Here is a 27,993-nt window from a genome sequence, read left to right on the forward strand (position 1 = left end):
TTGCCTGAGGCCGACGGGCGTCCAGAGGCCAGGAGACTGGGTGCCCGTGTGCAAAATGCTCATTTAATAGCATTATTTTAAATACAAATAAAATAGTCATCTGAATTCACCTTCTTTAAACCCTCTACCCTCCGTACTTGTCCAGACACTGGGAAAGGTGAAGTGGGAAAAAATCAAGTTTGGTGCATGAAGAAGCTACTTGTGAGATGAGGACAGTGGGGGTGGGAGGAGGCCCCCAGCCGCTGACCGCCCTGTCCCGCCCCGCCCGCTCCAGCTTTCCAGCAGATTGGTGGGTATGAGCAGCTGGCAGCAGCCTACGCCCGGGCCGTCCCGTCCAGGACCATCTCCAACACGACCTGCCACCTGCCGCGGGCAGACGCCATGCACATGTTCCGAGACCCCTACACAGGGGACCTCCCGTGGACTGGGATGACCTTCGGCCTGACCATCATGGCCACCTGGTACTGGTGCACTGACCAGGTGAGTGGCCAGGTCACCACTCACCCCACCCTCCTGCCTTCCAGGGCAGGCTCGGGAGGCCCGGGAGGCCTCGGGATCCACCCACACAGTGAGCCCAGGCTGGGGCGGAGGCCGTGGACAGCATGGCTCCAGGCTTGGGCCCAGGGTTCTAGGGGTCCTTGTGGTCCCGGGGGGCCTGGGCCCGCCGTTTAGAGTCGGACGATGCCCACTGGCCACCACCCGTCCTGGCCTTCAGGTGCTTGGACTGGGACAGTTTGGAGTACGGGATTCCGAAAGGACTTGGGCGCTCCTCGGTGGCCCTGCTGTCGGCCAGGGGGCTGGCGTTTCGGGCTGGCCCTGGGCTCCCAGGGCCCGGCAGCGTGCGGGGCACCGGGCCACCCTTGGCCTGCCAGTGCTGCGGGCCAGCCACGGCCGGGCCTGCTTTCCTGCTGGAGCTCTGGGTGCCGTCGGTGGCAGGGCGGTACCGCGGGGGTCCTGGGGTCTTCAGCGGCCGTGGGAAGCCGTCCTTATCCCTGGTCCCCGAGGCAGAGACTCCATAGTGGTGGAACCGCTGACCCTGGGGGAGAGAGAGCAGAGGGCGTGAGACCCAAGGCCTGGGGCAGCTCTGCCCGTTCCCATAGGACTTTCCTGGGGGTGCTGCGGCCGGCACACCTGGGTCTGCCTGCTGGCCCTGGGCAAGTCTGTCTTGCGACTCTGTGCCTCGTTTCCCTGGGGGGCCCTGTGGGAACGATCCCGCACTCTGTGGTGAGATAAGGCACGTGCCTCCCCCTCCCCGCTGCCCCTGCCCCAGCCTCCGCCATCTGTAAGTGGGATGGGACGCCAGTGCCTCCGCCTGGGCCAGTTTGTGGTGAATGCGGAGGACTGGGTCTTCCTCCAGAGTCTGATTAGTCCCTCCCGGGCTGTGAGCGCACCTGGTGGCCTCTCCGGGCAGAAGCAGACGATGCCCCTGCCCTGCTCACCTGCAAGGCCCTGAGCAGCTCCAGGCGGCACTTGGCTGGGAAGGGGCCTCAGGAAGCAGCAGACCCTCAGTGGGCACAGGCCTCATGAGTATTCCTGCCTCTGGACTCACGGCCCCGAGGGCCCCCCACGAAGGGAGGCAGCCAGGCCAAGTGGGGTGAACGGGGCAGCCTTGCCTGCGGGGTAGGTCTGGCCGGCAGCCCCGTCTACAGGCTGGAACTGAGGCCGGAGCAGAGTGTCTGCCTGGTGAGGGGCGCTCTGTGTCTCCTGAGTGAACATGCTTGCTGGAGACCCTCCCCAGGCTGTGACCCTGGGAAACCATCCGGGTTGGGGGGCTGGGCCACAGTTTCCCTGCCTGTGACAGGGCGCCCTGAGATGCCCTCGTAGGCTGGGCCCACAGCAGGTGTCCTCCCAGCGCCCCCAGGAGGCCTGAGGGCCAGCCTGGTGGGTGAGATGCTGGTTGAAAGGCCGGCAGTGGAGGGTGTGCTGTGGGTGCCGGGGCTGTCCTGTGGGGCCAGCTGGAGCCCCTCCACCCCAGGGTGCCTCTTGTTCCCTCCCCACTCGGCATGGCCTGGCGGGGCACTGGTGTCTCTGGGCGGGACAGCATTCAGGAGACTTTCCCATGAAGGCCAAGTGCACCAGCACACAGCCTGGCCTGGGGGTCAGGGCTGAAAGGGACTTGCTTCCTGCATGAGGGTCGCATGGGGAGGTGGAGGCGGGACACTGCTGATCCCAAGGGTGTCCAGAGTGCCCCTGGTATTGGGGGCCCACGCCTGGCCTCAGCCTCACCTCCCCGTCCACCTCCCGCTCAGGCTGGGCCTGCCTGGGGGACGCCTGGGCCTTGCACCAGAACCCCCACATGGCAGGGACTGGCCCACTGGGTCCCGGGGGCTTGGCAGGACTCTGCTCAGCGCGTGGGCCGGGGCAGACCCCCAGGGCGTGGTCAGAACAGGGTGGCGGCTCTGCGTGCTGAGACCACGGGAGGTTTTCCTTTTCTTTACACTTTTCACTGTCTGCCAGCTCGTCCACAGTGCGGAGGTGACACTCAATTAGAACCCAATAAAACCACGAAAACAGGAGGCAGAAGGCCCAGGGGGCAGAGAGCTGGCCTGGGCTCCCATCGGGGTGTTGCCCCACCCTCCCTGACCTCAGCTGCCCGGTCTGAACCATGGGGAGGCGCACAGACCAGAGGGTTCCGGGCTGCCCGCTCTGCCAGTGCAGTTTTTGTCACCCACTGCCACTGCGGTTTCAAACTCTTTTCAGCAGCAGCTGCGTCAGTCCTGACAGCGGCCACAACTTTTCAGGCTCTGGCCACAGGCCAGGCACAGCGTTCCGTGTTCCCAGGGGTTCTTGTCTCATCTCACAGCCGACGAGAGGGATGCCCAGGCCAGTTCAGGACATCCCTGAAGTGGAGGGCCAGGGTCCAAACGCTCCTGGGGTGGTGCTGAGCCGTGCTGAACTGAGGTGCACCCCAGTGGAAGCCGCGACTCTGGGGGCTCGCAGCCTGCATGCTCAGGCTCGGCCGTCCACACGGTGGCCTCACGTAGGCTTTGCAGCAGTCCTGAGGGTCGGTGGTCACATCCCATCTTGCAGGCGAGGACCCACGGTTCAGGGAGGCTGCGTGGCTGAGCGAGCAGGCGGGGCAAACACAGAGGCTGGGAGGCAGCAGCCGTGACCTGCAGGGAGGCCCCGGCCAGCCTGAAGTCACGGACGACGTGCAGGGTTTTAGGGACACTCCTCTCCCGTGAGGAGCGCGGCCCCAGGCTCGTGTGATCACAGGACTCTGAAGGGGGAGGTCTACAGAGAAGACCTCCAGCCTCTCACGGTCTAGACAGGGCGAGGAGGCCCAGAGTGAGGAAAGCCCTGGCCCCAGGCCACCGTCGCTGGCGGAGAGGCAGGGCCGACGCCGGCCGTCCTGCGCGCCCGATGCTGCGCGCTCTGGCATCCTGTGAGTTTTTCTTTTAAGAAAAGCAAAGGCAGTTTACTCTGGGCTTGCTACAGCAGGGGAGTCGGCCCCCATCACTCGCATCTGCAGAGACTCGAAGGCAGGCGGAGAAGCGGGCAGCTTTACAGAGGATGGACTCTGGGAGCCCTGACCGCAGGCTCCTGGCCTCGGGAGGAGGGAGCCGGGCTGACGAAACAGGGCGCCCCGCGAGACTGGTCAAGGGGGCGTTTGCCTCTCTGATTGGTCCCAAGCCGAAAGTAGGGACACAAGTTAGAGAAGCTGCCAGGTATCAGTTAGGTCCCGGCCACCTGGGGCTGATTGTTACAGAAGTTACTGTGTGGCTTCCTGGGTTGTTACTGGAGAGAGAAATCTGACTTTCTGCGGGGCTCCGACAGCCGCCCGCCTTCCCGGGCTGCTGACTGTAGATAAGGGGGCGGCTGCCTGGGCAGGCTGTGGGGCGGAGCTGTTTTCACACGTGGTCCGGCCAGAGTCCGCGTGCTGTTCGGTCTCTCAGATGACCTCTGTGCTTGGGACTGCATACAGCAGGAGCCAGGGGGCACGTCTCCAGAGCACAACTTCATCATGGTTTTGATCTTGCACATGAGCCTAAATTTTGAGGAATACTCATCTCTGATCCAAGGAGTCCCATATAGGAGAGAGTTCACAATGTTCACGCTACCTTCTCCGAGACAGTTAGAAGGGTGTCTGCAGCCACACGACAGTCTCTCTTAAGGACTCGACGCACGTGGGCACTGAGGAGCCGCTGAGACAGACGCTGAATGCGGACAAACAGGTTTTAGCCTTTACAAAAGTCACTTTCACGGAAACAGAGGGACTCAAGTTCAGCGACAGAAACGAGGAGCACGAAACAAAGCCTGCCTCTGCTCTCGCATATGCGGCGTGCGTCTGCGTGTGCCCCGCTGTGCCCCTGTCCTTAGACGTGAGGTCGGGCACGGACCCCTGGCTCCATTATTATCTTAACCCAGACAAGAAGCTGGGAAAGATGGGAAGAGATCAGGTAGAGAAGACACCTGAGATCCTCCGACGAGGAACAGGCTTCTGACCACTGTTTCCCACTGAGGTCCTTCCTTGGCTTTGACGTAAAATCAGATTATTTTCTCCAGTCGATGGAAAGGTGCTGGAGGATGAGCCGGGCAGCTGGTGATGGGGGGCGGGTTCTCCAGGTGGACACCAGGGAACACTCGAATGGATTCAATTAGCTGCACCCCCAGAGCTTTGACAGGCACTCCATCCCCGCCTGGTTTTCCTGTGAAGTATCTGTTTTAGAGCTCACCCAGACCCGGCACCCTATAATCAACGCTCCACCGAGAGCCGTGGCTTACAGGGAGATAGATGCTGGAGCTGTCTATTAACCTAGCATGTTGGGAAAGTGAGTTAAAATCACAAGTAATTCCTACTTCTGAATTGTAGGAGGTGACTTAAACTACAGAGCAGCCGAAGAAAAATGCTTGTATTTTAAAGTTATAGATTGCACAACTGTGTGAACATACGAAAAATCACTGAATCATATAGTGTATGTGGCTAAACTGTATGTGAATTATATCTCGGGAAAGCTGTTTAAAGTCAAACTTAAAAAATGTATCAGAGAATCTTAATGCCAGATCTGGGAGGGATCTGATGCCATGAGTTCCCACCACCCAGCTCTCCTCCCATTCCACAGATCTGGAAACTGAGGCCCCGTTAGGATTTGCCTGAAGTTACCTGAGGAGTAGCCCTCAGGGGGCTTCTGGCGCCTTTCCACCACTGAAATGCACGCTTCCCCAAACCCAGGTCTGAGCTCCAGACCTCGGCCAATGGCACAGAGCACAGCTGGTGCTAGTGAGCCTGCCAGCCCCTGTGAGGGTGCAGGAGATGGGGGGGCCCTGAGACCCTCCCACCCAGGTCTCCTCCAGCCCTGACAACTGCTGGGTGGGATCCACATCTTCCTCCTCAACAGACGGGGAGACAGAGTCCCCAGAGAGAGAGCTGCGGCCCCAGATGCTCAGACAGCTGAGGTGAGCTCTGCATCTGGCCGGGATGCCACCCGCCCGCCAGGTGTCAGGGTCGGCTGTGTCCGTCTTGGGTGGGTCTAGGCCAGCGGGACAGCATCCCCTCACACGCTCCCTGAGCCCATGGGGAGAAAGCTCGAGGGGCAGGACTCACTCCCTTCTCGCGCCCCCAGGTCATCGTGCAGCGGTCACTGTCCGCCCGGGACCTGAACCACGCCAAGGGGGGCTCCATCCTGGCCAGCTACCTCAAGATGCTGCCCATGGGCCTGATCGTCATGCCGGGCATGGTCAGCCGCGTGCTGTTCCCAGGTAGGACAGGCTGCAGGTGCCCAGAGTTCTGGCCTTGCTCTGTAGGGTCACTGGGAGGAGGCGCGCTATTTCCTGCCTGGGGGAGAGGGGTGGAGAGTGGTCCCCAGGACCACAACCAAAGGGATCGACACAGAGGGGGCTTGGCATGAGGTCCGGGCAAAGAGGACCCACTGCTGTGACCTCGGGGTAAGGGAACATCTCTGTGCCGCCGCCATTTCCTCGTCCACAAAGTAGGGTGCACACCACCCACGAACACCGCACACCTGAAACCCTGGGTGCATTAAGTGTGTTTCCTTTCGGCTTCTGGTAGCTGGCTCAGGTTGCCTCTTAAGAGATGTGGGGCTGAGGGTCCCGAGTGGGTAATGGATGACCTGCTGCATGTGGCCCTGCGTGGCTGCTACCCCACCCCCATCCATCAGTTTCCCCGTCTGTAACAAGGAGAGTCATCTGCGCTGGGGACGCAATAGCCCAGGACGTGACAGCTTTGGGCGCTCAGGCCTGGGGGAGGTGCTGGGAGCGCCCAGGTGCACAGGGACCTTGACCCACCTGTGCCTCCTTGTCAGCGGAGCGTGGGGCCTGTATCCTCCTCAGAGTGCCCACCTCTTCTCTCTCCCGACCCTGGGCCCATGAGCCAGCCAGGGGTCCACCAAAGGTCCCACGGGTCATGTGGGGGGCGCTAAGCTGTCGGCGGGGTGGCTGGGCTGGCCCGTTGGCCACCTGCTCCGAGTAGCGCCTCTGGAGAGTGGCTGACCGATCCATCACCTCGAAATACTCGTCGGACACAGAAGAGGCCACTGAGGGCCTCCGGGGACCGGGGCCACGGCCGGAGCTGCCTGAGAGGCTGTCCTGGTCACTGAGGGTCACGTAGTCATCATCGTCCTCCTCCCCGTCCAGCCCGTTGGGAACCACCGCGCCCCCGCCATCCGGGTCACCCTGGGTCACAGACGGCGGCCGCAGGAGCGGGGCATGGCCTGGGCCCTCTGTCCTGGGCGGCCCGTGGTCTGTCCCATTCTGGGGCGCCTCCTCTTCTGGTGTCTCCAGGGCCCAGCCCACACCGCCGCCCTCCCGGGCAAGCAGGTCTGCCACGGGGACCGTCCGGGGCTTGGGTACAGGGGGCCGTGGCTCGGTGTCCCCCTGGTGGAGGCCGTTCTCGGCTGGGACCCCGTCCTGGGGGGCGCTGGGCGTGGAGGCGCGGGGCACGGGCGCGGGGCCACAACCCTGGCTCTGCCTCCACGGCTGGGCCCCCGCCTGGGCCGTGTCTCGGATCTTGATGCGGTTCATCTGGCTGGGCTGCGGGTTCCAGATATTGGGGTCGATGATATTGATGTAGCCCAGGATGTCACTGCCAGGCTCGGGGTCCGGCTCCACCCAGGTGGGCAGGTACTCGAACATGTTGGCCCGCTCCAGGTTGAGCAGCCCCGGGTGGATGGAGGAGGGTGGCTCGGGGAGGTCCCCTGGCTGGTCGGCTGGCGCTGGGCCCCGCCCTGCTGGGGACCTCGTGGCGCCCTGTTTCTCGGAAGAAGCCTTGGCGATCTCGTCGGCGCTCTTGGCCTTGACCAACGCGTATTTGGGGTTGACGAGCTTCTTGGCCACGGTGCCCGAGGGCAGCAGCGGGACCGTGGAGGGCAGCAGCACCGGCTCCGGCTCCGGCTCCTTCTCCATGGGGATGCCCTTGAGGCTGACGCCGTGCGACATGAGGTACAGCTCCTGGAACTGCCGGTCGAACATCTCCACCACCTGGCCGGACAGCACGGAGATCACGTTCCGGTCCGTCCTCGCGGCCGACCACGTGAAGCTGCAACACAGGGGGCGGGGCAGCCAGGTCAGGCACGCGAGGCCCCGGTCCCAGGACTGGGGAGTCCTCCCCGGGCCCTGCGGTGGGCTTCTAAGTGAGCCCCACTCGCGCACCCATGGCCAGTTTCCACGAGACTGTGGCACAGAAGGGACTGAGAAGTGAGCAGGGTCAGAGTGGAGTCTGGGGCCCCAGGCAAGCCCCTCCACGAGCCCCACCCCCCACCTGGTGTGGAGCCCTGGACACCTGGTGTCATCCAGCACAGGCGCTTATGCCGACATTGGTGTCTTTGTCACCCCCATCCCCCATGTGGCCGTGGGTGGCTCCGACCCTCTGACCCCTGAGCGGCCCCATCCGCGAGGGAGGCTCTGAGTGACCGTCCTGTGGGCCTGGCCCACACCCCACCTCTGGGCTGCTGACACCTCGAGGCTGGAACCACAGTCTCACGGACAAAGGCCCGCCCCTGCCTGCTTCCGGAGACAGGCGGGCGTGCCCAACCCCATTCACACCTCAGCAGTTTTGGGGCCCATGAACCGGAATAACCGGGGTGTCACAAGGCAGGATTAAGGGCAGAAACCAGCTGGGAACTGGAGCTGCCGCTCCCGCAGCCCCCAGAAGGCCAGACGCTCACCTGTAAGAGCCACAGATGGCCCGGTCTCCATCCACGAACATGAACTTCTGGGCCAGGGCGCCCTTGAACTTGGTGGCCGACCGCGTGAAGAACTCGGTTCCTCCGCTGCTGCGCACCCTGAGATTCTGTGTTGGGGGACAGGGGACAGGATTACATGGCAACGGCACTGACACACCGTCCGGGGCTCAGGGGGGCCTCGGGGGACCGTGGGATGGGAAGGACACGCTGAGGAAGGTCCGCTGACGGCTGGGGGTGCAGCTGGGGAGGCAGGGGGCCATCTGAGGCCTTCCCAGGGTGGGGGACTAGCCGGGCCTCTTCCCTGGTCCCCCAACACGGCTCTTATTGTTCCCTGAGCCCCGCACACCACGCACCGAAGGCAGGGCTCCCGGCAAACTCTCCTGCTCCCGCGGGCCAGCCCACTGCGCAGTCCCGGGAGTGGCTCCAGAAGTGGCCACACCTCCCTCCTCACTAGGCTTGTACCGTCAGCTCAGGAGCAGGCCCGAGGGAAGGGGGGTGTCCTGGGTGTCCTAAGCAGACGCAGGCCGAGCATGGCCTTGTGTCCGAGGTCTTTCTCTGGACTCTGGCTGCACAGCACCCCCCCCACCCGCCGTACGGAGTTGATGGACATTCCCCAGGAGACGTCTTTGATCCGTGTGAAAAGCTGGTGGTGGGCACAGCAGACCGCGAGGAGGGCGGGGTGGGCCTGGCTGCGACCCGGAGTCGAGGGGGTGGCTGAGGGCACCCCAAGGTAGAGGCTCAGGGCGGGAAGCGGACGTGGGCTCACGGATGGGAGCCTGCCCAGGCCGTCTGTTAGACATACAGGCTCCTGGCTGCCCCAGGTGCAACTCAGGAAGACCAGGGCCAGGAATTCCGTGTTAACACAAGTCCCAGTGCACCGGACACCTGCCCAGGACAGAAACCCCGCACAGGCCCCTGAGACAGGAGTCTCACTCCCTCCGAGGCCTCTGGGCCCTCCCACCTCCTGGGACATCCCCGTCTGTTGCCCTCGCCCGCTCACTGGCCCCCGTAGCCCGGCCAGGTGCCGATGAAAGACCCTAAGGCCGCTTGGGGCCCAGCAGGGACAGGACAGAAGGGAGCCATGGAGCATTTAGAGTGGGGAGCACGAGGTGGAGCTGCCCTCAAGGACAGCTCTGGCCTCCAGCTGGAGGATTCGGGAAAGGAGCGGGAAGGTAGAGGATGGGGAGGGGCTTCTGTGCAGGAGGGTGGGGCCTAGTCCGGGCAGGGGCAGCGGGGAGAACGGAGAGCCCTGGAGCCCACCTCTGTCCCCTCTGTGATGGGCGCCGGACCCCTCTGCTCAGGGGAGCCCCAAGGCAGAGTCCACAGAGGCTGAGGGGCAGGTCCCCATGGATGCCCACCTGGCCATGGCGGGGGCAGTCATCCTGTTGGGCCTGCTCCCCAGGCTGGCTCCCCTGCCCCCTTCCCCAGCTGCCTGTCTGCACACAGCCAGCTCACAGCCAGCTCAGCAGGAAGCTGGCTGCAGCCCAGGACAATTAGTACCCGTGACTTTGTACCCAACGCGGAGCACGCTCGGGGAACAGAAGTCTGAACAAAGACCCTGCAGGTGGTGTGAGGCCTTCCCTTGTCACCTGCGCCTGACCGCGGCCCAGCTTCGTGGCTTCTGTGGGTTCCTTGGCTCAGAGCTGGGGCCACAGGCCTCTTCTCAGCCAGGGAACACAGCCAGCACCTTGTTTCCGTCTCACCAGCATTGTCCCCACCCACCCCAAAGCCTGTCCCATGAAGGGCTCCGAAGGTCACCACCTACATCTCAGTGACTCAGTCCCTGGGAGAGGCAGGCCCCAGCTGCACCAGATGTGCTGTGTGACTCTAAGCAAGTCTCTGGCCTTCTCTGAGCTTTCGCTTCCCTGATTGCACGCTGGGGGCCTGGCCTCAAACACTAGGCCCATCCGCCCTGGGGCTCAGGAGCAGGCGGGGGCCTGTGGCAGCTCCCCCACCCCAGCAGCTCCCCAGCTGTTTGTTCCTGGGTGGGTCCCGCCCCGTGGGGCCTGGCCCAGATGAGGTAACGTCTCAGCACTCAGGGCCCGGGGAGCAGAGGTGTGGAGGATCCCACAAAGCCGCATTGTCTCTGAGCCTGGGATGCCCCCAGCAGAGCAGGCAGCAGGCAGGGTGGAGGACAAGTGGGGTGCCCTGGCTAGTCCCCAGATCCGCTGGAACCTGTTTCCTCGTACTTGGCCGGGGCAGGGATCGGCCCCTGAAGGGGCCTCTGGGGAGGACGGCTGGGCAGGGCTTCATCCACCGGGGGGCGCTCCTGGCCCAGCGTGGAGGGGGCGTGGACGGGCGGCCCTGCAGTGCGCTGTGACGCGCAGCGAGCGCCACAGGGTGTGGTCCCTCCCACTCAGTGGGCAGGTGGGGGCCAACACAAAGGGCCAGGAAACAGCTGGGTCGGTGTGGGCCCCGGCCCAGGGAGGCCAGGACTGTCAGCTGTGCGTGATGGTCAGGCGGGCTCGGGGAGCAGAGTGACCTGCCTGGGGCCTCCCAGTGGGCGGCTCCAGCCCCAGGGACTGAGGACCATCACCTTCCACCCGTCCACCCGTTCCCTCTAGGGGCCTGCTTGCACCTTCTGGGCTGGAGGAGGACGCATCCTGACCAGGCCTGACCAGTGACAGCAAGACCAGGCCAGGAGTGTGGACGGAGCACAGGGACAGAGAGACCGTGTCCCACAGGCTGGGCACCCAGCCAGCCTCTGCTCTCTTCCCAAGGGCCTGTGTCACTCTCTGTAATGGGGCAGGGGGACCAGCACTCACCCTGGCCTCCCCCAGGCTGTCATGCCACTGGGACAGGAAGCACCTCTGGGGGCGGGGGGCAGGGCTGGGGGCTCCCAGCTCCTCCCCTGGGCCAGGCCGCTCGGCCCTGCTGACATCCTGGGCCAGGCGGCTCTCTGCTGGGAGGTCTTGTGTGTCACGGGCTGTTTAACAGCATCCCTGTCTACCACCCACCAGGTGCCGGGACTACCCTCCCAATCACGGCCATTAAAAACATTTCTGGAGATTGCCAAGCAGACCCTCTAGGCGGAGAAGCAGGGTGCTGAGTCCACTGCAGAGCCAGCCCAGGGCCAGGGAAGGCAGGACGGGAGAGGAGGAGGCCCGGGCACCAGAATGTGCACATGCTCACCCAGCACCTTCCCACAGACACCCTGCCTGGTGCTTCTTTGTTCATCAGAAATGGGTCCAGCATTCGCCCAAGTGGCTGCTGGTTTTTCCAGTTTGGCTGCACAAAGCCAACGAGTTTTTCAGATCACCAGGCATCTCACAGCTCCAGTCCTGTCCTAAGCTGTGAGCCTCGAGGCCCAGCCGGGCTCTCACCGGCTCTGGGCACCCTCAGGACCCAGCCTCATCCCCAGATGTGGCCTGCCCTGGGCCCTGGCGTGAGAGGGCTGGGCCCTCTTCTCAAGGCCTGTTTCCTATTTGTAATACGGGTCCTCGTTCCACGTTCCCTCCCTGAAGGAGTCAGGGCTAAGCTGGGCCGGCAGGTGGGGGCGCCTGGGGACAGCCGGAACCTCACGCGTGTTGAGGCGGGTGCTGGCAGACATCCTCCGCCTCCTTGGAAACCAGGCAGTACCGCACCTGCTCCCAGAACGCACTGTGGAGGCTCAGGGTTCAGGCTGTGGCGCTGCCTGGAGGGGGAGATGTAAGGGGTCCCCAGCTAGACCGTAGCTCAGAGAGGGAAGGGAAGGCTCTCGGCACTCAGACCAGAGCTGGGCTTCCATGGGAGGGGCCGCGGCTGCCCCCATCTGAAGACAAGACAGGAAAGGAGTTCATTACTGAGCGCCCTGCCCACCACACGGCCTCCCTGCAAAATAAATGACAATATTCCCATTTTTCAGATATGATGACTAAGACTCAGAAAGATTGAGTGTCTCTGCCCAAGGTTACACAGTGCACTGCTGGGGCTCAGGGCTGGCTCCTGGCGTTGCCCCGAGACTGGCTCCCAACAGACCCAGGGTCACATGTAGGACCCCACCAGGCGCAGCCAACGCCCAGGGCCACAGGACCGAGGGCAGGGCCCTGCAGAGCTGGGCAGGGGCGGCAGGCGCCGAGGGCGGGCCCAGGGATTACCGGCAAAGGAAATGCTCCCGAGACAGGTCCGGGCCCAGCCGGCCTGCGGGCAGGGAGGCAGGCTCTCGACAAGGTGACACTTGGCCGGGCTGGGCCCACAGGAGCCTCTGGCCACCTGCCCAGCCTGGGAAGGGGCGGGCTCAGTGGCGAGGATGAGGAGGCCAGGGTCCCACGTTCCTTCCCACAAAGGTGCCTGGCCTTCCCACAGAGTCCAGCCGCTGGGCGTGTCACGAAGCAGATCCAGCACCTCCCCAGAGCAGGGAGGGCTGGAAACCACCGCCACGAGGCTGGCTGAAGCCTCCTTTCAAGCTGTGAGAAGGCCTCACACCCTCGGCCCGGGGTCGCCATTTCCTGTTACTGCAGCTGTGTGACCCCCCCCCTTACATCACAGAGCACCCTACAACCGTCGTCTCCCCTGCCTTCACCCCCAGACGACCAGATGAAGGGTTATGATTGCCGTGGGGTGCTGGAGGCTCAGGGAGAGGGCCCCACACCAGGTCCTGTGGGGGCAGTGCCGGGCAGCCCCACTGGGAGGTGCAGCCTCAGCCAAGGACATGGGCACCAAGGGTGTGTGGCCCTCTTGTCTGGGCCAACTTCCCATGACTGGCTTTCAGGTTCAGCCCCAACTTGGTGGAACGCCTTTGGGCAGGGCCCAGCTGTCCTCAGGCCTCAGTTTCTCCATCTGTCCAGTGGGAGCCTGGTCTGGAGGCCTCAGCCCCCTTCCGGCTCTGGTGCTCCAGGCTGCGGTGGAGTTGGGGGGCCGCGTGGATTCTGAGTCCCTGACTGCTCCACGTGGAGGGGGCTGGCAGGACCCGGCCTCATGGGGAGGGAGCCGTGCGGCCCAGAGCCGCGTCCTCAGCCCAGCCCTGCCTGCCTCCCACCTCCTGGGGGCTCCGGACACTGTGGGGAGCCTGGCATCTGGGATTTCCCTGCTGAGAAGAGCCTGGGGCACTGGCTGGGGCGAGGCCCCTGGGGCAGCCATGCAGGGTCTGGATCCCCACTCAGCACAGACCCGCCGTTCTCTGTCTCTTCATCCACCCACCAGATGGGGGGGATGCATGGGGACAGAGGGACGTGACGTGCGCAGCATACCCACTGGGCATGGGGGAGGGGTGCCGGGGGGTGCCCGTCAGTCTCTTCCCGAGCACGGGCAGAGGGCTGGACTCTGTGGTCTGCTGCCCACAGGGCTGAGGCCTCTGTAGTCACCTTTCAAAAGACGCCTCTTCCACACTCTGGACTCTCTGGCATGAGCTGTCTGCCCGGGAGTCAGTTCTTGGTGCTAATTACATGGCGGGCAGTGGGTGAGCATGCGGCGTGGGGTCAACCCGCCAGGGAGACCACATAAAAATGTCCCAACAGCCAGAGACTCACCGCCCAGAGAGCTCACACCCACTTGAAAGGACTCAGCTGGGGTGGGGAAGGGGGGATCACTCAATGCTGACAAATTACAGGCGCAGGAGCCCAGCCTCCTGCTAACCAGCCTGGCGTCACCCCGAGGAATCCTGACCTGCCCAGGGGCTCGGTGCTGACCCCCTCCCTGATCCTCAACACACTAGCAGTAAGTGACTCCCTGATCTGTGAAATGAAACAGCTGCCCTCCTGCTGGGCTGTCCAGAGGAGCGGCTGCGTGACGAGGCCCGGGCTGTCCTTCTGCAGGGTCATCTGTACTCCAGGGAACGCGCTGCACACAGCTGGTGCCAAGCAATGGCTGGGTGGACACAGGGCTCCCCCACCCCCAAGCAAGGCACTAAATTCCAGGGGGTCTGAGCAGAAGAGCCCAGCCGTACGGCCCCTCTGCCCCTCTGTTGGACCAGTGAGATCCTGGGGTCCAGAGAGAGGAGGTGACGTGCCCAGGACACACAGCAAAGTGCTGAGGACCCAGGCCGCCCTGCCCCTCCACCTCTGCTCCGCTGCGTCCTTCTCTACTCGGCTCTTACTCCTCAAATCCGTTTCAACTGCGCAGCCATCAGAGAAGCGCTCCCTGACCTCGGCCCAAGGGAGCATCGTCTGTCGGAGATATAAGCTGTGGGTGGACGTTATACGGAGAAAGAAAGGACTTCGTGGGAGTGGGAGCCCTCCACGTGGGGCCAGGGTCACTGGCGGTGGCCACTGCGGCACCGGCTGCTTTGAAACAACCTGCGAAGCAGCACGTCGCGTGCGCTTCAGCAGCTGCTCCCAGGTGCTGTCCCGTGCCCCAGGGCGCGTGAGCACAGGCTGTGTGGCCGCTTGGTGGGCGGCTCGAGGATACTGAACCCTATGTGCCTGGCTCCGAACCTACAGGCCAGGTGCTCCAAGTGTTTGTCAACTGACTGAATGACAAGCCAGTCACTCACAACCAGCCGGCTCACCTTGAGGTGCCCCGGGTGCATGCGGGCCCGCTCGCACATGTGCAGGAAGTACTTGACGTTACTCTCGTCCACGATGATGTACACGGCCACCTTCCTCTTGAAGCCGGCGTCCAGCAGGTCCTTGAAGATGTCCACATCGGTGAACATGTCCATGACCACCGCGATCACCTGTGAGCAGGAAAGGACACAGGGTCGTGAGGCAGTGCGGCAGTGGGACCCTGCCCACCACCCGCTCCGGGCACCTGCACCCTGGCCCTGCTCCCCGCAGCTCAGGGCCAGGACGGCGATGTGATGAGCCGGAGTCCTTTCTGGCCCTGGATTGCTGGTGTAGATTCAACACTCGGGTCACAAGAAACCCGGGGTAGTGCAGATGGGACTCTCTGGGGCAGCGGGAAGAAGGGAAGGGAGCACAGCCCACGACCCTGCTGTCTCTGTAAAGCAAGACCGCGGACAACAAAGCCCAGTAGCCGGCAGGCGAGGAGTGTGGAGGGAAGAGAAGCCACGGGAGGAGCCTGGGAAGGGCGGGCTCTCAAAGGCTTGCAGTCGGAAGGGTGCACATCCTGAGGTCCCTCCCGGGGGTCAGGGCTCAGCCCAGGGCCGTTCGGTCTGCTCCTGGGCTGCATTCCAGAGCAGGGCAGCCTGAGCCACACCCTCCTCCCACCCCACCGGGATGCTGAGATGAATCAGATGTGCCCACAGCCAGGGAGGGGGTCGGCCCCAAGTTCCCGGGCCAGTGTGGATGCTGGCAGGCTCCCTTGCTGCCACCTCTCCCGTCTGCTTCGACAGCCCAGACCAGCATGCATGCTCTTCCTGTCACCTGACAGCGTCTGTGCCACAACAGCTGAACTCCGCCTCCTGGGCTGGCTCAGGGTGGGGCCCCAGAGGTCAGAATGCACCGACCCCACCCCAGCCCGGCCACTGTCCAACACAGGCAGTGACAGGGCCCAGGCCTGGTGGGCGGGGCCACACAGGGAAAGGCCAGGGGGTGGCCAGCAGGCGCCTGGACCTGGTGGGGCTCAGTGACCATCAGGCTCTGGCCTTCAGCCTCTCACTCCCCGTCCCTGTCATGTTGGGCAGCAGAGGGAGCATGTCAGACCGAGGCCGGGTGCCCCTGACCCGGACAGATCTCCAGCCCCTCCCACCCTCCAGGGTGGGCGCCACGGCCCCCATCCTGGGTCTGAGGACCCCCTGGGGCAGCCTCACACAGGCCAGCAGGGGTGGTGGCCTGGGCCACATGACAAGCAAGGGATGGTCAGGCTAGAACTTACCGAGGCCCGCTGGGGAGCCAGGCTTACCCCAACCCCTGCCAGGAAGGTGGCCTGGCAGGTGCCTGGGGCCTGCCAGGGACATGTCTGCACACTCCTGTGAGCTCACCGCTGGCCCTACAGGCCCGTCTCAGCTCCTCCTGGGCCCCGGGCCCCTGCTAATGCTGGTCATGCATCTGGCACCAAAGCCCGTACTTCTGGGGGCTCCTCCCTGCCCTCCGCGGACACGACCTCTGTGTGACCTTGAGCAGACACCTAGCTTCTCTGGGCCCAACTTTCTCCTGTGGGAACAGCCAGGGCTCCCTGGTGGCTGAGGCTCAGGGTCTTCTCTGGCCCCTGGGGACAACCGCTCACTCTTTGAGTCTCTGAGGGATGTTTCAGGTGGGGCCAAGGGAGCAGGTGCAGTGCATGCAGGGGCTGGGACGGCAGGGGAAGCCGGGGAGGCGGACGTCAGGCCGGCTGAGGAAGCCGGCTTGCATTCGGCAGGAGTCTGGAGAGGGTGAGCTCCCCACCCCAGCAGATGTGCACAGAAGGGCCAGAGACTGCTTGGGTCAGGGGTGGACATGAGGCCGAACGAAACACGGTGTCAGAGCTGGTGGGCTCACGACAGCCCTGGCCTTCACCAGTGGAGGGTGATGGGACCCCGAGGAGGGTGGCAGCAGGGACCCTCTGGCCTGGGCCCCACAGCTCCATGGCCACTCCTGCCCTCCTGCAGGCCATGGCCTCACGTGGCAACCTGGAGAGGGCTCAGCCCACCATGGGAGACGAGGCTTGCCCGGGGCCCAGGCTGGGGACGTGCCCAGCAGGACCCGCCCCACGTGCGTCGTCCCCGCATCACCCTCCAGCAGGCGGGGCACCTGGTCCAGGCTGCCTGCTGTTGCACTGGGTCTGTTGGGGCCTGCCCCCCACCAGCGCACCCCCCTGGGGTCCCAGGCATTGGGCTCGGTGCCGGCTGACAGTGGGGCGGGGGGCTTGTGCTCCCAGGAAGGCCTCTAGGGCCTTTCCACTTCAGAGCCACGAGGTCTCCTGGCAGCTCGCATCCTGCTTGTCCTTCCCTGCTTTGTACGTGGGGACCTAGTGCCAGAGACTCAAGACTACAACCCAGGGCCGCTGTCTGCCTAACCACTGCCACCCGGCCAGTCCTCACAGACCACTGCGAGGCACCTGTTATTGCTCCCATCTTATAGACGAGGAAACTGGGGCACGGCGGGATTCACTCACTTTCCTAATTGTTTGTCTGTTTGGGTGGCTGGCTCGCCCGAGGCTCCAAAGGCAGCCCTGGGAGCTCTTGTCAACTGAGAATGTGGTCGAGCGTTTGGACCCAGACAAGCCACAGCCCCCCCTGGTGCCTCGCTTTCCCATCTGCACGTGGTGTGTCCGCCTGACCCGCTCCTGTGGTCTGTCCAGCGCACACACTCACCACTCGAGCACAAAGATGCTGGTCCCGCCTGGAGGAAAACGCCAGCCCACAAGTACCCCGTGGAGGTCCTGGGTCAGGCCAGGGCCAAGGCGGTAGGCAAGGCAGCAGAGAGGCTGCCATCTGGAGACGGCCTGCCCCGTGTGGGTTGAGAGGCTGCACCGGGCTAGAGGCGGGCAGTCTGCATCTGAGGCTGGCTCCTCGTGACCGCAGGAACCAGCTGTGTCCACCTGGACCTGGCCCAGCGCCTGGACCAAGTGCCCAATGTCCAGAGGAGGGGGCAGCAGGCAGGTGTGTGTCCAGGCCAGGCATCGCGGGGAGCTGACAGGGCAGCAGCAGTGCCACAGCCCAGTTCCCAAGGGAGGGAGGGAGCCAGGTGGTCCCCGAGTGTAACTGACAGGAAAGCCCTCTCAGAGGTGCAGCCACAGAACGGGCGGGGCCAGACGCCCATGACAGCCACCCCGGATCCCAGCCCTGAGAGCATCAGGGTGGGGGCTGGATGATACCTGGGGGTGGGGGAGCAGGACCATGCCAAGAGGGGCGACGAGGATGGTGCAGAGGCAGGGGTGGGGGCTGGGGCAGAGCGACCTGGCAGGGATTGGCACCAGCGGTGGACTCGCTATGCCTTGTCCCCAAAGGCCTCCATGTGTCTCTCAGTGAGGGGGGATGCTGGATGCCCTCCAGGGGCCCCCCACCCCCTTTTCCCTTGCCACACCCTCCCCCAAACAACAGATCTGCGGTCTCTCCATCCTGCCTCCTACCTGTGTCTGGAATCCCCCGCCTCACTCCGTGCAGCTAAGACTGCTCTCTGGCCTCTCTGCCTATCTCCTGATGGTTTCAGAATCCCGAAAATATCCTTGGGGTGGTGGACACCCACTCTAACTGAGAGATGCAGACACTGGCATGAGAGGGGAGGGGACCAGCTCGGGTGGTGGACACTGAGGTTTCCGGCACAGGCCTGATGCCCCACCATGAACACCTCTATCACCCAGGCACTTCCTGGGGAGCTCGAGCACGTGGGGCAGCATCCAAGCCACGAAGGAGCAGCACCCCCTCCTGTGGTCACCAGATCTGCAATTCTGGAGAAGCCACAGCAACCCACCGAGTGGCACGCTGTGTCCCCAAGGCCTGGACACTGAGACCCAGGTCAGCGTGGAACAGTTTCCCACCTGGAGCTGCCTCTGTCCTGGTCCTGCCTGCCCCACCCCCTAGGGCTAGCAATGCCTGCAGGAGGCTCAGAGAGAACTGGCCGGGGTCTCTCCCTGCAAAGTGCTCCCCAGTGGACAGTGGAGACAGCCACACCCCACCCACCCTGGAGCCCAGAGGTGGCGGCAGACATGGTGCATGGCGGGCAAGTTCCCAGCACTGGTTGGGCCACTTCCACCACCTGGAAAGGCAAGAGGTGGGGAGAGTCGCCCATCCCTGGGTCTGTCGCTTTAAGGCTTGGATGGACACCGGACGGTGGCAGCGAGGGCTCCGGACAGTCCTCCTGGGAAGCTGCATGACCTTGAGCAAGTGTCTTAGTTTCCTCCTGTCGGAGGGTGAAGTGAACTGATGGAGGCACAGAGCCCGCCCTGAGCTCCGGGGGTGGGGGGAGGACCGCTGTGTCAGCTGGAAGGTTGGTGGAAGGCGGGGACTCACAGGAACACACTGGGAACACCGCAGACTGTCCTAAGGGTGGGGACAATGCGTTCGAGACCTGGGATTCCACTTCCAGTCCCAGCCATGATGGAATAACGGAGCCAGAACTTACCCACCTGCCTTAGCAATGAAGAGCCGGGCAGAGCCCAGGAAGCCACGGCCAGCAGGCAGCAGCACAGCGAGCGAGCGGAGGAGGGAGACGGGTGAGGCCTGCCGCAGGGCCGCCCGGCTGCCTCCAGGATCGCCCCCGCACAGGGGGGCCCCGGGCAGTCCAGCAGTCTCCCCGAGGTGAGGAGACACGGTTTGCTCAGAGCCTGGCAGCCAGGATTTTCGGGACAGACAGAGCGCCAGAGACCTACAGCGGGTCGCCCGTCGAGGCCTCAGCTGGGGCCCGAGCAGCACTGGCACTGGCGGAAACCACCGAGGCTGGAACGGACCCGCTGGGAAGGGGCAGCTGGAACAACGCCGGTGCTCACGCAGGCCCAGGGGTCATCACGTCCCCTCGGCCGGAGCGCAGGCCCCTCTGACGCTCAGAGCCCGCGGGCGGTCCTCAGAAGGGCACAGCCTATGCAGTGGGCGAGCAGGCCCTGCACCGGGGACTAGCGAGCTTTTGCTGTAAAGGCCAGAGAGCACATGTCTCAGACTTTGCAGGCCACAGGCCTCTGACACACTCCTCAGCTCTGCTGTCACAGCACACAACAGCCACAGAGAGCTCCTGAACAAATGGACGTGTCTCTGCTCCGTTACTTACAAAAGCAGGCCCTGGGCCAGATTTGGTCCATAGTTTGCCAACTCCTACCCTGGACAAAATCTGCTCTGGCCCCATCTAATAAAGCCTCAGAAGTATTATATTGTTTCCGAACGACTGCATCCCAGAACAAAGCTCCAAAATATTTAAAGGAAAAGGCAAAACTCCTACAACATAAAAGTCACCAAGACTGGCACGCAATCAAAACTAAACAGGCATGCAAAGAGACAGGAAAGCAATGAGCCGCGTGAGGAAAAAAATCTATCCAAACCAACCTGGGGGAGGAGGGCACTGTCAGCTGGGTGGCAGAGCACGTGCTCAGCAGGCAGGAGGTCCTGGGTTCCATCCCCAGTACCTCCATTTTTCAAAAAAGTGTTTAAAAAAAATCAACCCAGAATAGACACAGCTGTTAGAAGGGACAGACGAAGAAATGTACATAGTTATAACTGTATTCTCAATATCAGAAAGTCACTTAGAGACAGGGAATAGATTTAACAGCAAACACTGGGGGGAGGGTCTAGCTCAAGTGGCAGAGCACGTGCTCAGCATGCACGAGGTCCTGGGTTCAATTCCCACCACCTCCTTTAAAACATAAACAAACAAACAAACAAACCTAAACCTAATTACCCCCGAGAATGAGCAAAATTGAATTTAAAAAAAATTATAATAAAAATAAAAACAAACACTCAATTGAAACTCAAGAGGTGAGGCAATTCAACACAAAATGAAAACTACACTGGACGGGATTAATAGCAGCTTAGAAGCTATAGAAGAAAAGATTAGTGAACCTGAAGGCCTATCAACAGAAATGATTCAAAATGACACACAGAGAAAAAGACTGAGACGCAGGCTCAGAGCGTCAGTGGACGGTGAGTCACCTCAAAGGTCTAGAGTACATGGAACTGGAGTCTCCGAAGGTGCCAAGGCAGTGGGGGAGAGGACAGAAAAACACCTGAAAAAAGAACGGCTGTAACATTTCCACATTGAGGGAAACTTCATCCCCACGTCCAGGAAGTTCAACGAGCTCCAAGCAGAACAGACATGAAGGAAACACACCAGGCATGTCAGAGTCACATCGCTCAAAGTCAGTCACAGAATCTTACAAGCAGCCAGAAGGGACAGACCATCACACACTGAGGAACAAAGATAAGCAGACTTCTCAGAATCAATGGGTGCAACTAAACGGAAAAGCCGTTAACCCAGAATTCCATACCCAGTGACAGTGGCTTTCCACGCCGAAGGCGAAATAAGGACTTTTTCAGGATGCAAATGCTGAGAGAACTGACCCTGGCCAGCCTGCACATCTGTCACCAGCCCCTGCACAGGTGGGGGGCTGAGGCCCCAGGGGACTGCAGCTGCCCGGGGTGGAGGAAGAGTCCCTCTCCTGCCCCCAGCCCCTCCTCTGGCAGCAGGGCTGGGCAGACATGGCTGTGGTGCCTCGGTTTTCCAGTGGTCCCACTGCCCTCCTCACCCTGGTGCTGGCAGGATCTGAAAGGCCTGGGAGGCCTCCTGGGAGCCCGGTCTCCTGGGTAGATGGGAGGGGAGTCTGTACATGGTAACAAAGCTGACCCCAGCCAGGGCCAGTTTGCTGATGCGCGTACAGGTGTCCCTTTTCCAGGGACCAGGGAGAGGCGGTGATGACCACTCCCGTTTTCCGGCAGGGGTGGGGGGGTCATCATCCCAGGGCCGCAGAGTCAGCTGATGGCCGCAGAGGCCTCTTAGCTGTGACTCCACCCACCACCTCCCAGAGCCCACCCTGGGTCCTGAAACAGCAGCACAGCCTGGAGGTAAATGCCCAGGGCCTGCTTCCCAGGGCGGGGCTGGTCTGTGGCAAAGCACTTCTTCTCGTCACACAGGAGCCGGATGGGAGACTCGTGGTCCCTGGTTCTGACAGTCATCAGCTCTGGCACCCCCCACCCCTGGCGCTATTAAGACAGAAGCCTCATTAAGGCCAATTAAAGGAGGCTTGGGCCTCCTAAACGCAAAGTGGCTGCAGCGAGAAGCGGTCAGGATGCACATGCGGGTCCCACCCAGAGCCATCTGACCAGGGGCCCAGCCCAGCCCAGTGGCATGGGCCCTGCCCTGAGTCTCCGGCCTCCTCGCCACAGCTCAGGAATGCTGCAGAGACCAGAGGCTAGCAGAGTGTGAGGTCAGGTGACCAGGGCTGTGGCCAGTGGATGAGCCCAGACCCTCCCTCTTCCTGCCAGCCCCCAAGGCCTCAGATTCAGACCACCCTGCAGCCGTCAGAGAATGACACAAGCCAAGGATTTTCAAACTGGAAGATCTCAGAATCATAAATTCGAAAACCTTTAAAACCTCAGCTTCTCCAGGACCAAAAGCAGCAGACGGTGTGAGGGTCACCGGGCATCCTTACCCACCCCAGAGTTGTCCTGGAAAGGGCTTGCTTGCCAAGGTCCATGGTGAGCCTGGGCAGGGCAGAGGCTCGTGGGCCACCTGACATCCATGTCCTCTCTGCTGCATTCCACCCAGCCCCTGCTTGAACTCCTCCAGGGTGGTGGGGCTCACACTTCTCAAGCCAGACTACTCCCCAGGAGAGGCTGTCAGGAGAGGGCTGAGGATGGAAACAGGAACCAGAACTGGTGTTTACTGAATCCATGCTTTTTCCATGTAAATCCCACTGCAACTTTGGAGCAGGTGTTGGATCACTGTGGCACTGATGGGACAGGCAAAGGGTCAGAGAGTCTGCATCGCTAGACAGCAGAGCTGGGGCTGCCTTCCCAACGCCCCACGTGGCATTTACTCTGGGAGGTGCTTGGCGATGCAGGAGGTCACTCGGAGCTCAGGAAGGAGGCTGGTGCGGCCCAACAGCCAGGGCCTGCCCAAACATAGGGCATGGTCCCACCGGAGGCTGTCCAGCTCCCCCACGGAGCATCCTCACAACTGTTACTGCCTTCAGACAAGTGCCCATTCCCCATTTTACAAATGAAGAAACAGGACCCAGGTCATGCAGCAAAGGGGTGGTGAGCTGGGCGGGTGGGCCGGGGACCTCAGAGAGGACCAGCCCCCCTCTGGTGGCCCACAGGGAGGACCCCCAGCTGCAGGGCAAGCCTGCTGGACCAGGGAGACCAGGATCTCAGTCCAGGCCTGCCACCCAAAGACCCTGGTGTGACCTTCAGCAGACAGGCCCTGACCACTCTGAGCCTCAGTATCTTCTAGAATAACAAGACTATGATGACAGAGCCCGGGGTCGTGGGAGGGAGGGCAGTGCCGGCTGCTGTGGGGCGCTCCAGGAGCCTAGCGTGCAGCTGGCCCAGAGGTGCCAGCCCTCCACCCTGGCACAGCTGCTTCTGACTCTCCCCAAACTCAATTAAGACGCAAACGCCGCTGGGTAGGAAGCCTCTGCAGAAGATGGGAGCTGACACCTGGGTTACGCTATCAGATGGTTCCCCACCCAGCAGGTGGGGCCCTGGGCTGGGAATTGCCAGAGCAGGAGGGAGGCAACTCCCCAGACCCATGGCATGAGCCTGGACCGGTGCTGCCTCGGGAGCAGCCATCTGGGCCACCCTGGCGCCCCTCTTGGTCCTGAGGCTGAGCTGGTCCTGCCTCGCTTGGGGACAGCAAGGGCCCCTTGGCTCCCCAGCTCCCTGTTCTCTCCAGGCCTTGGTGTGGTCAGACTTCTGCCCCTGCCAGAGTCCAGAGTCTGGGAGCCTTGTGAAAATGCTTTTACTGCCCTGAGTCAAGCTGGGAGCCGGTGGTGAGGCTCTGCGCCTCCCACAAGGGGCAGGTCAGAAAGAACAGCCAAGACGCTTCTTTTGCCAAGAAGGGGGGCTCAGAGCCCACGCCACCTCCTCCGGGGGGCACTGCATGTCCTCTGCGAGCTCCCGAGCCTCCGAGGGCAAGGTAGGGGGGGACCTACGCGGTGGAGCTGGGACGATTCCAGTGCAAGTAAAGTGCCCGCTCAGCACCTGTGTACAGCTGGCATTTAATAAATGCCTCATTAAGCTCTTTTATCCTCCTGGAGCCAAGCCGTGAGCCAGGACTTCGGCGTGGGAAGGCAGAGCCTGACAGAAAGGACGTGGGCTTCGTTGGGCAGCATGGAACCTGGTTTCAGGGGCTTCCTGCTGTGTGGCCCTGGGCAAGAAACCCAGTGTCTCTGGGCCTGGCCCTAGTCTGGCAGGCGTGAGCTCCAGCTGTCTGGTCCAGCCTCGCTCTCCCTCAGTCTCCTCACCCGCACGTGATTCACCCCCACCCTGGGGCGCTGGTGAAGGGACCGTGTGTTGGGGAGGGGGCGGGGGGCTCAGCGTCTCCTGGGAAAACAACTCTCTAACACATCTTCACTCCTTTCTGGCCGAGGCAGGCCCTCCCCAGCCCCAGCCCTGACCCGCCCGGCCTCACCCCTGTCTCACAGAGGCTGCAGCCTCCCAGGCGTGATGCTACAGGCCCAGCCTCTGGTATGCAGCTGGAACCCAGGGCAGGTTCTTCCCCGGATAAATCACTGGCTCCCGGGGGCTGGGGGAGGGGCAGGCAGATGACCTCCCATCCCAGGGGCCACGCAGCCAGTGGAGTGAGACCCAGGACCCACTGGTCTTTGTCCCTGAGGAGTCCAGAAGGACAGGGCAGCCAGTGTCCGAGCTGAAGGGACCCTTAAGAGGCTTCAACACCTGTACCCATTATACAGGTGGGATGACAGGGGCTCAGAGAGAAGCTGGGGTGGTAGAGGCCGAGCAGAGACCTAACGCCAGCACTCCTGGCTCCTGGCACTGTGACCCATGAGTGCCATTCTAACAGCTTGGGGAAAGGGGGGACCCGGTGTCAGCCTTGATGGGAACACAGCCGCTCCCGGCGGCAGAGCTGGGATGGGCTGAGTGTGTGCTGTGTCACTTCCCTGCCCCGGGGTCTGCCTGCCGTGCTGACAGGCCAGGCTGGGGAGGTGGTGGGCTGGGCCGCCCTGACTCAGCGCCGCAGCCCCAGCCCAGGCGCCCGGTGGGCGGGGGGCCAGTGTTTTAGCCAGGCAGCTGGAGCGCTGCAGCCCCGTCAGGTTCGGTGGGGAGGGGGCGTTCTCCCTGCGTTGGTACCGGGGGCGCGGGGAAGAGGGGTGATTCACGAGGAGAGATAAGATAGCAGAGCTCCGGCAGACGGGCGGGCGGCCTGGCAAAGCGCCCTGTCAGCATCCGTCCGTCAGCACCCGTCAGCATCACAGCCCGGCCCCCGGCGAGCCTGGGGAGCAGCCGGGCAGGGGAGTTGGGAGGGGTGCTGGGAGCTTGGATGAGCTGCCCCTGCCTGCCCTGCCCGTCACTGCATCCTGCCAGGGCCAGGGCAGGACAGGCGAGGGACCCGTCCTAGAGCCTGAGGACAACACAGGCCTGGTCCCTCCCCTTCACCCAAGAGCTAACCAGGGGATCTTGGCAGGGACTATCCAGTCAGGCCTCAGTTTCTACATCTGGAAAATGGTGCAGATAACACTACACGAGCTTATAAAGTGCCTGACCCTCAGACCAGCAGCTGTGGGTATCAGAGCCGCCCACGCACACACCGCTGTGGCCACGGGGCCTGGGATGGAGGTGGCAGGGAGGCACGCCGGCTGGAAAGCAGGACCGGCTCCCAACCCCCATGGTGCTGTGGGCTGTGCCCCTGTGTCTCCGTGTCCCCGTCTGAAAGATGAGGTTCTGTCGCCTCTGAGATAAGTCCTGCTGGGACCTCCTGCCGCTCCCTGCTGTGAGTGCTGAGAGCGGGTAGTGCTGAGCCCCCACTCCAGGACGGATGAAAGCAGGGGGGCGATGCCTACCGTGGGGGCTGCAGGAAGGCACCAGCTGCACCACACAGACCGGGCTCCAGGCCCGGGGTGGACTTCCTCCCGGTCTGTCACCTCACACGGGCGATGCTGAGAATCATGGTAGGCCTTTGTGGGAAGCAGATGAAATTTCGGGGGGCCCATGGGACTGCAGGGGGTGGTTGGGTCTCAGCCTTGGCCACAGAGACGTGGGGAGGAGGCCCGCATGCTCAGCCTGGCCCCAGCCTCCTCTGTCTGGCCCCATCACTGGGCCAGGCCGTCTGTCTTTCTGTCTGGGGGAGATTAGACTCTCCAGCTGTTCCCATGCCATCTGGGATCTGGGATCTGCCTCCTTCCTACTCCTGATGCGGGGGAGGCATGGAGGAGGGGGAACCCTGACACAGCATGTCAAGCCCCCTACCCAGGGCCTTTTTGCAAAGGGGGTACAGGCTCAGTAATGAGGTCCCAGCAGGCCCTCCCAGGGGACTGGGTTCCACGACGTCAAGCCAGCCCGCCTGCCGCCCCCCCCACCAGCCCCGTCAGCAGCGCCTTCCTACCCCGCGCAGGTGTGGGGTGGGTCCTCAGCCTGAACACCGAGAAGGCCCCTTCCTCCGCCCTGTCCCCTCCTCTTCCTCCAGCGCTTCCTCAGTCCGTCACCCGATTCCCGATTCCGTCTCTACGGCTTTTATCCTCACCACCTCCATTTTACAGACCAGAAACCCGAAGCCCCAGAGCTGCCTGGGATCAGGCCCAGAGCCAGCCTCCCCATCATAGGCTATCCGACCGGGCTGGGCCCCTCTGGGGACAGGGACTCCACCTTTCTGGAAACTTAAGCCACGGCCACCTCCAGCACCTGACCCACTTCTGGTCTCTACCCAAGAGCTCCCCTGGGCCCTGTCTGTCAGCCAGGACGGTCCCCAAAGCCACGGTTCGGGTCTTGTGCGGTTTCGGGCCCCACTCTGGGCCAGGAACAGTGAAGAGGTGAGACTCCACTAGAAATACCTCACCCCACAACCCAAGGCCAGGACCCACACGCTAACCACTGAGCCCTCTGCTGAGCCCAGACCTGGCTTCAGAATCCTCCTGAACACAGCTCACTAGGCAGGCTTCGTCAGTCCCCTCAGAATGTGCTCTGAAACCCCAGAAAGGCAGTTCTGCTTGTGGTCTTGGCTGTCTCTGCTGTCGGTGAGCACCCTCCTCAGAACGTGTGTGTCAGCTAGAACGCTCCACGTGCTGCACAGCCCAGCAGGGGTCGCTCCAGGGAGGTCCAGACAAGGCTTAAGGTCCCTCCTACCCAGGTGGACCACCTCAGCCGGGTGCACTCTGTTCCCTCCCGAGGATCGCGCCATCGCGCGACAGCCGGAAAGGCTCTGCCATTGCAGAGCTCATGAAGAGGCTCAGAGAGGGTGAGCTCTCGCTGCCAGTCGCCCAGCACTGCCGGGAAACAGGCACATTGGAACTTGGGTCTCCAGGCCAGCTTCAGGTGGAGTCAGGCAACCTCTCAGTCCCCACACCTACTCCTCCGCCCCAGACTGCCTCCACCACCCCGCCAAAGCGACTCCAGGAAGCTAAGGTGTGCGCGGGAGCCTCCGGCTTCTCAGGCGTCAATCAGAGCCATCGGAGGGACAGTGAGAGAAAGCCCGCTGCTCCCTCCCCACCCCACCCCGTCACAGCACCTTCTGGGGAACCTGCTCGCCAGGTCCAGGGAGTGCAGAAACACCCCCCAACAAGGCACAAAGGCCCTCTGGGACGAGGCAGCACACTGCCACCTGCCAGAGGCCCCAGGCACACTGTCCCTCTCACAGACACAGAGGAACCCTACGAAGGCCGGAGGGGAGGCAGCCGGAAGGCGGGGCTGGGCTCTGAGTGAGCCTGTGTGTGCAGCCAAGGTGCTGGGCAGGGTCGGGCCCGCCCGGCCAGCTCCTTCTCCGGGGCTCCCGCCCAGCGCTGGCTCACCTTCTGGGCCTGACTGATCATCTTGCGAACCACCTCCTTGATGTGGGCCTGCCCGTCGATGGGGGGCTGCATGTAGACGCTGGCCCGGGTCACGCCGCGGTAGGCGATGGTGTCCGGCCAGCCCAGGTCCAGCTGCGGGATGGAGCGGTCCGACTTCTGGGGCCAGTACTCCAGCGAGGGCAGCAGCTCGGCCTCGGTGGGGGCCCCACCTGCCCCACTGGCCTCCTGGCAGTCTCCGGCTTTGCTGTCCTCGGGCCCCTGCGGCTGGCCGGCGGCGCGAGGGTCCTCGGAGCCCGGGTCGTACACTTCGATGGTGTCCAGGATGCGCCTGAGCTCCAGCTCAGAGAGGAAGTCCCGGATGTTCTCGCGCTTCAGCACCTCGTAGAAGGCCTCGGGGCCGCGGGCCACCAGGGCCTCCAGCGCCAACCGCTGCTCCTCGCTGTAGAAGAACTCGGGCTTGGACTCGCTGGAGCGCCAGTTGACGTGGCTGTCGTCCAGACACTGCACCTGGGAGAAGGCCATGGTGCGACCGGCCGCGCGCGCCTCTGCCGGCGGGAGACGGACGCTCGGCGGGGCCGGGGCCGGGGCCGGGGCGAGCGCGCTGCCGGGCCTCGCGACGCCCGCTGCTGCTCTGCCCTCGGGAGCCTGCGGGAGGGGCGCGCCAGGCAGG

General features: G+C 63.1%; 2 protein-coding genes across 6 annotated transcripts in view; one reads left to right on the plus strand and one right to left on the minus strand.

Moving 5' to 3' along the window:
* The window catches only part of SLC5A10 (solute carrier family 5 member 10), a 49,441-nt gene that overhangs the window by 8,339 nt on the left and 13,109 nt on the right, over window positions 1-27,993 (plus strand). For all 4 annotated transcript variants that reach the window (XR_012499335.1, XM_074342002.1, XM_074342004.1 and 1 more), the window contains exons 8-9: window positions 275-480; window positions 5,565-5,700. Coding sequence is in view for 3 of the 4 variants with exons in the window: in XM_074342002.1 (XP_074198103.1) it covers window positions 275-480; window positions 5,565-5,700 (342 nt within the window). In the remaining variant the exon portion in view is untranslated. The remainder of the gene's footprint in view (window positions 1-274; window positions 481-5,564; window positions 5,701-27,993) is intronic.
* FAM83G (family with sequence similarity 83 member G) lies at window positions 96-27,987 on the minus strand. 2 transcript variants are annotated; one of them, XM_010945696.3, is made up of 5 exons: window positions 27,324-27,987; window positions 14,566-14,733; window positions 8,124-8,248; window positions 6,247-7,495; window positions 96-1,036 (listed from the first exon to the last, which is right to left on the minus strand). In XM_010945696.3, the coding sequence occupies exons 1-5, from the start codon at window positions 27,843-27,845 to the stop codon at window positions 629-631; spliced, it is 2,472 nt and encodes an 823-aa protein (XP_010943998.2). In that variant the 5' UTR covers window positions 27,846-27,987; the 3' UTR covers window positions 96-628. The 2 variants fall into 2 exon arrangements, with proteins under 2 accessions (XP_010943998.2, XP_074198102.1); XM_074342001.1 differs by lacking the exon at window positions 27,324-27,987 and adding an exon at window positions 17,251-20,078.

This window comes from Camelus bactrianus, chromosome 16 (genome assembly GCF_048773025.1).
Source record: "Camelus bactrianus isolate YW-2024 breed Bactrian camel chromosome 16, ASM4877302v1, whole genome shotgun sequence".
NCBI classification, from domain to species: domain Eukaryota; kingdom Metazoa; phylum Chordata; class Mammalia; order Artiodactyla; family Camelidae; genus Camelus; species Camelus bactrianus.

What these genes read in the sequence shown, in the direction of transcription:
- FAM83G (XM_010945696.3), bottom strand. Translation starts at nt 27,845, where the DNA reads ATGGCCTTCTCCCAGGTGCAGTGTCTGGACGACAGCCACGTCAACTGG. An exon ending in TGATCAGTCAGGCCCAGAAG is followed by an intron (nt 14,734 to 27,323) that starts GTGAGCCAGCGC and finishes TCCTGCTCACAG; the next exon opens with GTGATCGCGGTGGTCATGGA. An exon ending in GCCATCTGTGGCTCTTACAG is followed by an intron (nt 7,496 to 8,123) that starts GTGAGCGTCTGG and finishes CCTGTGTTGCAG; the next exon opens with CTTCACGTGGTCGGCCGCGA.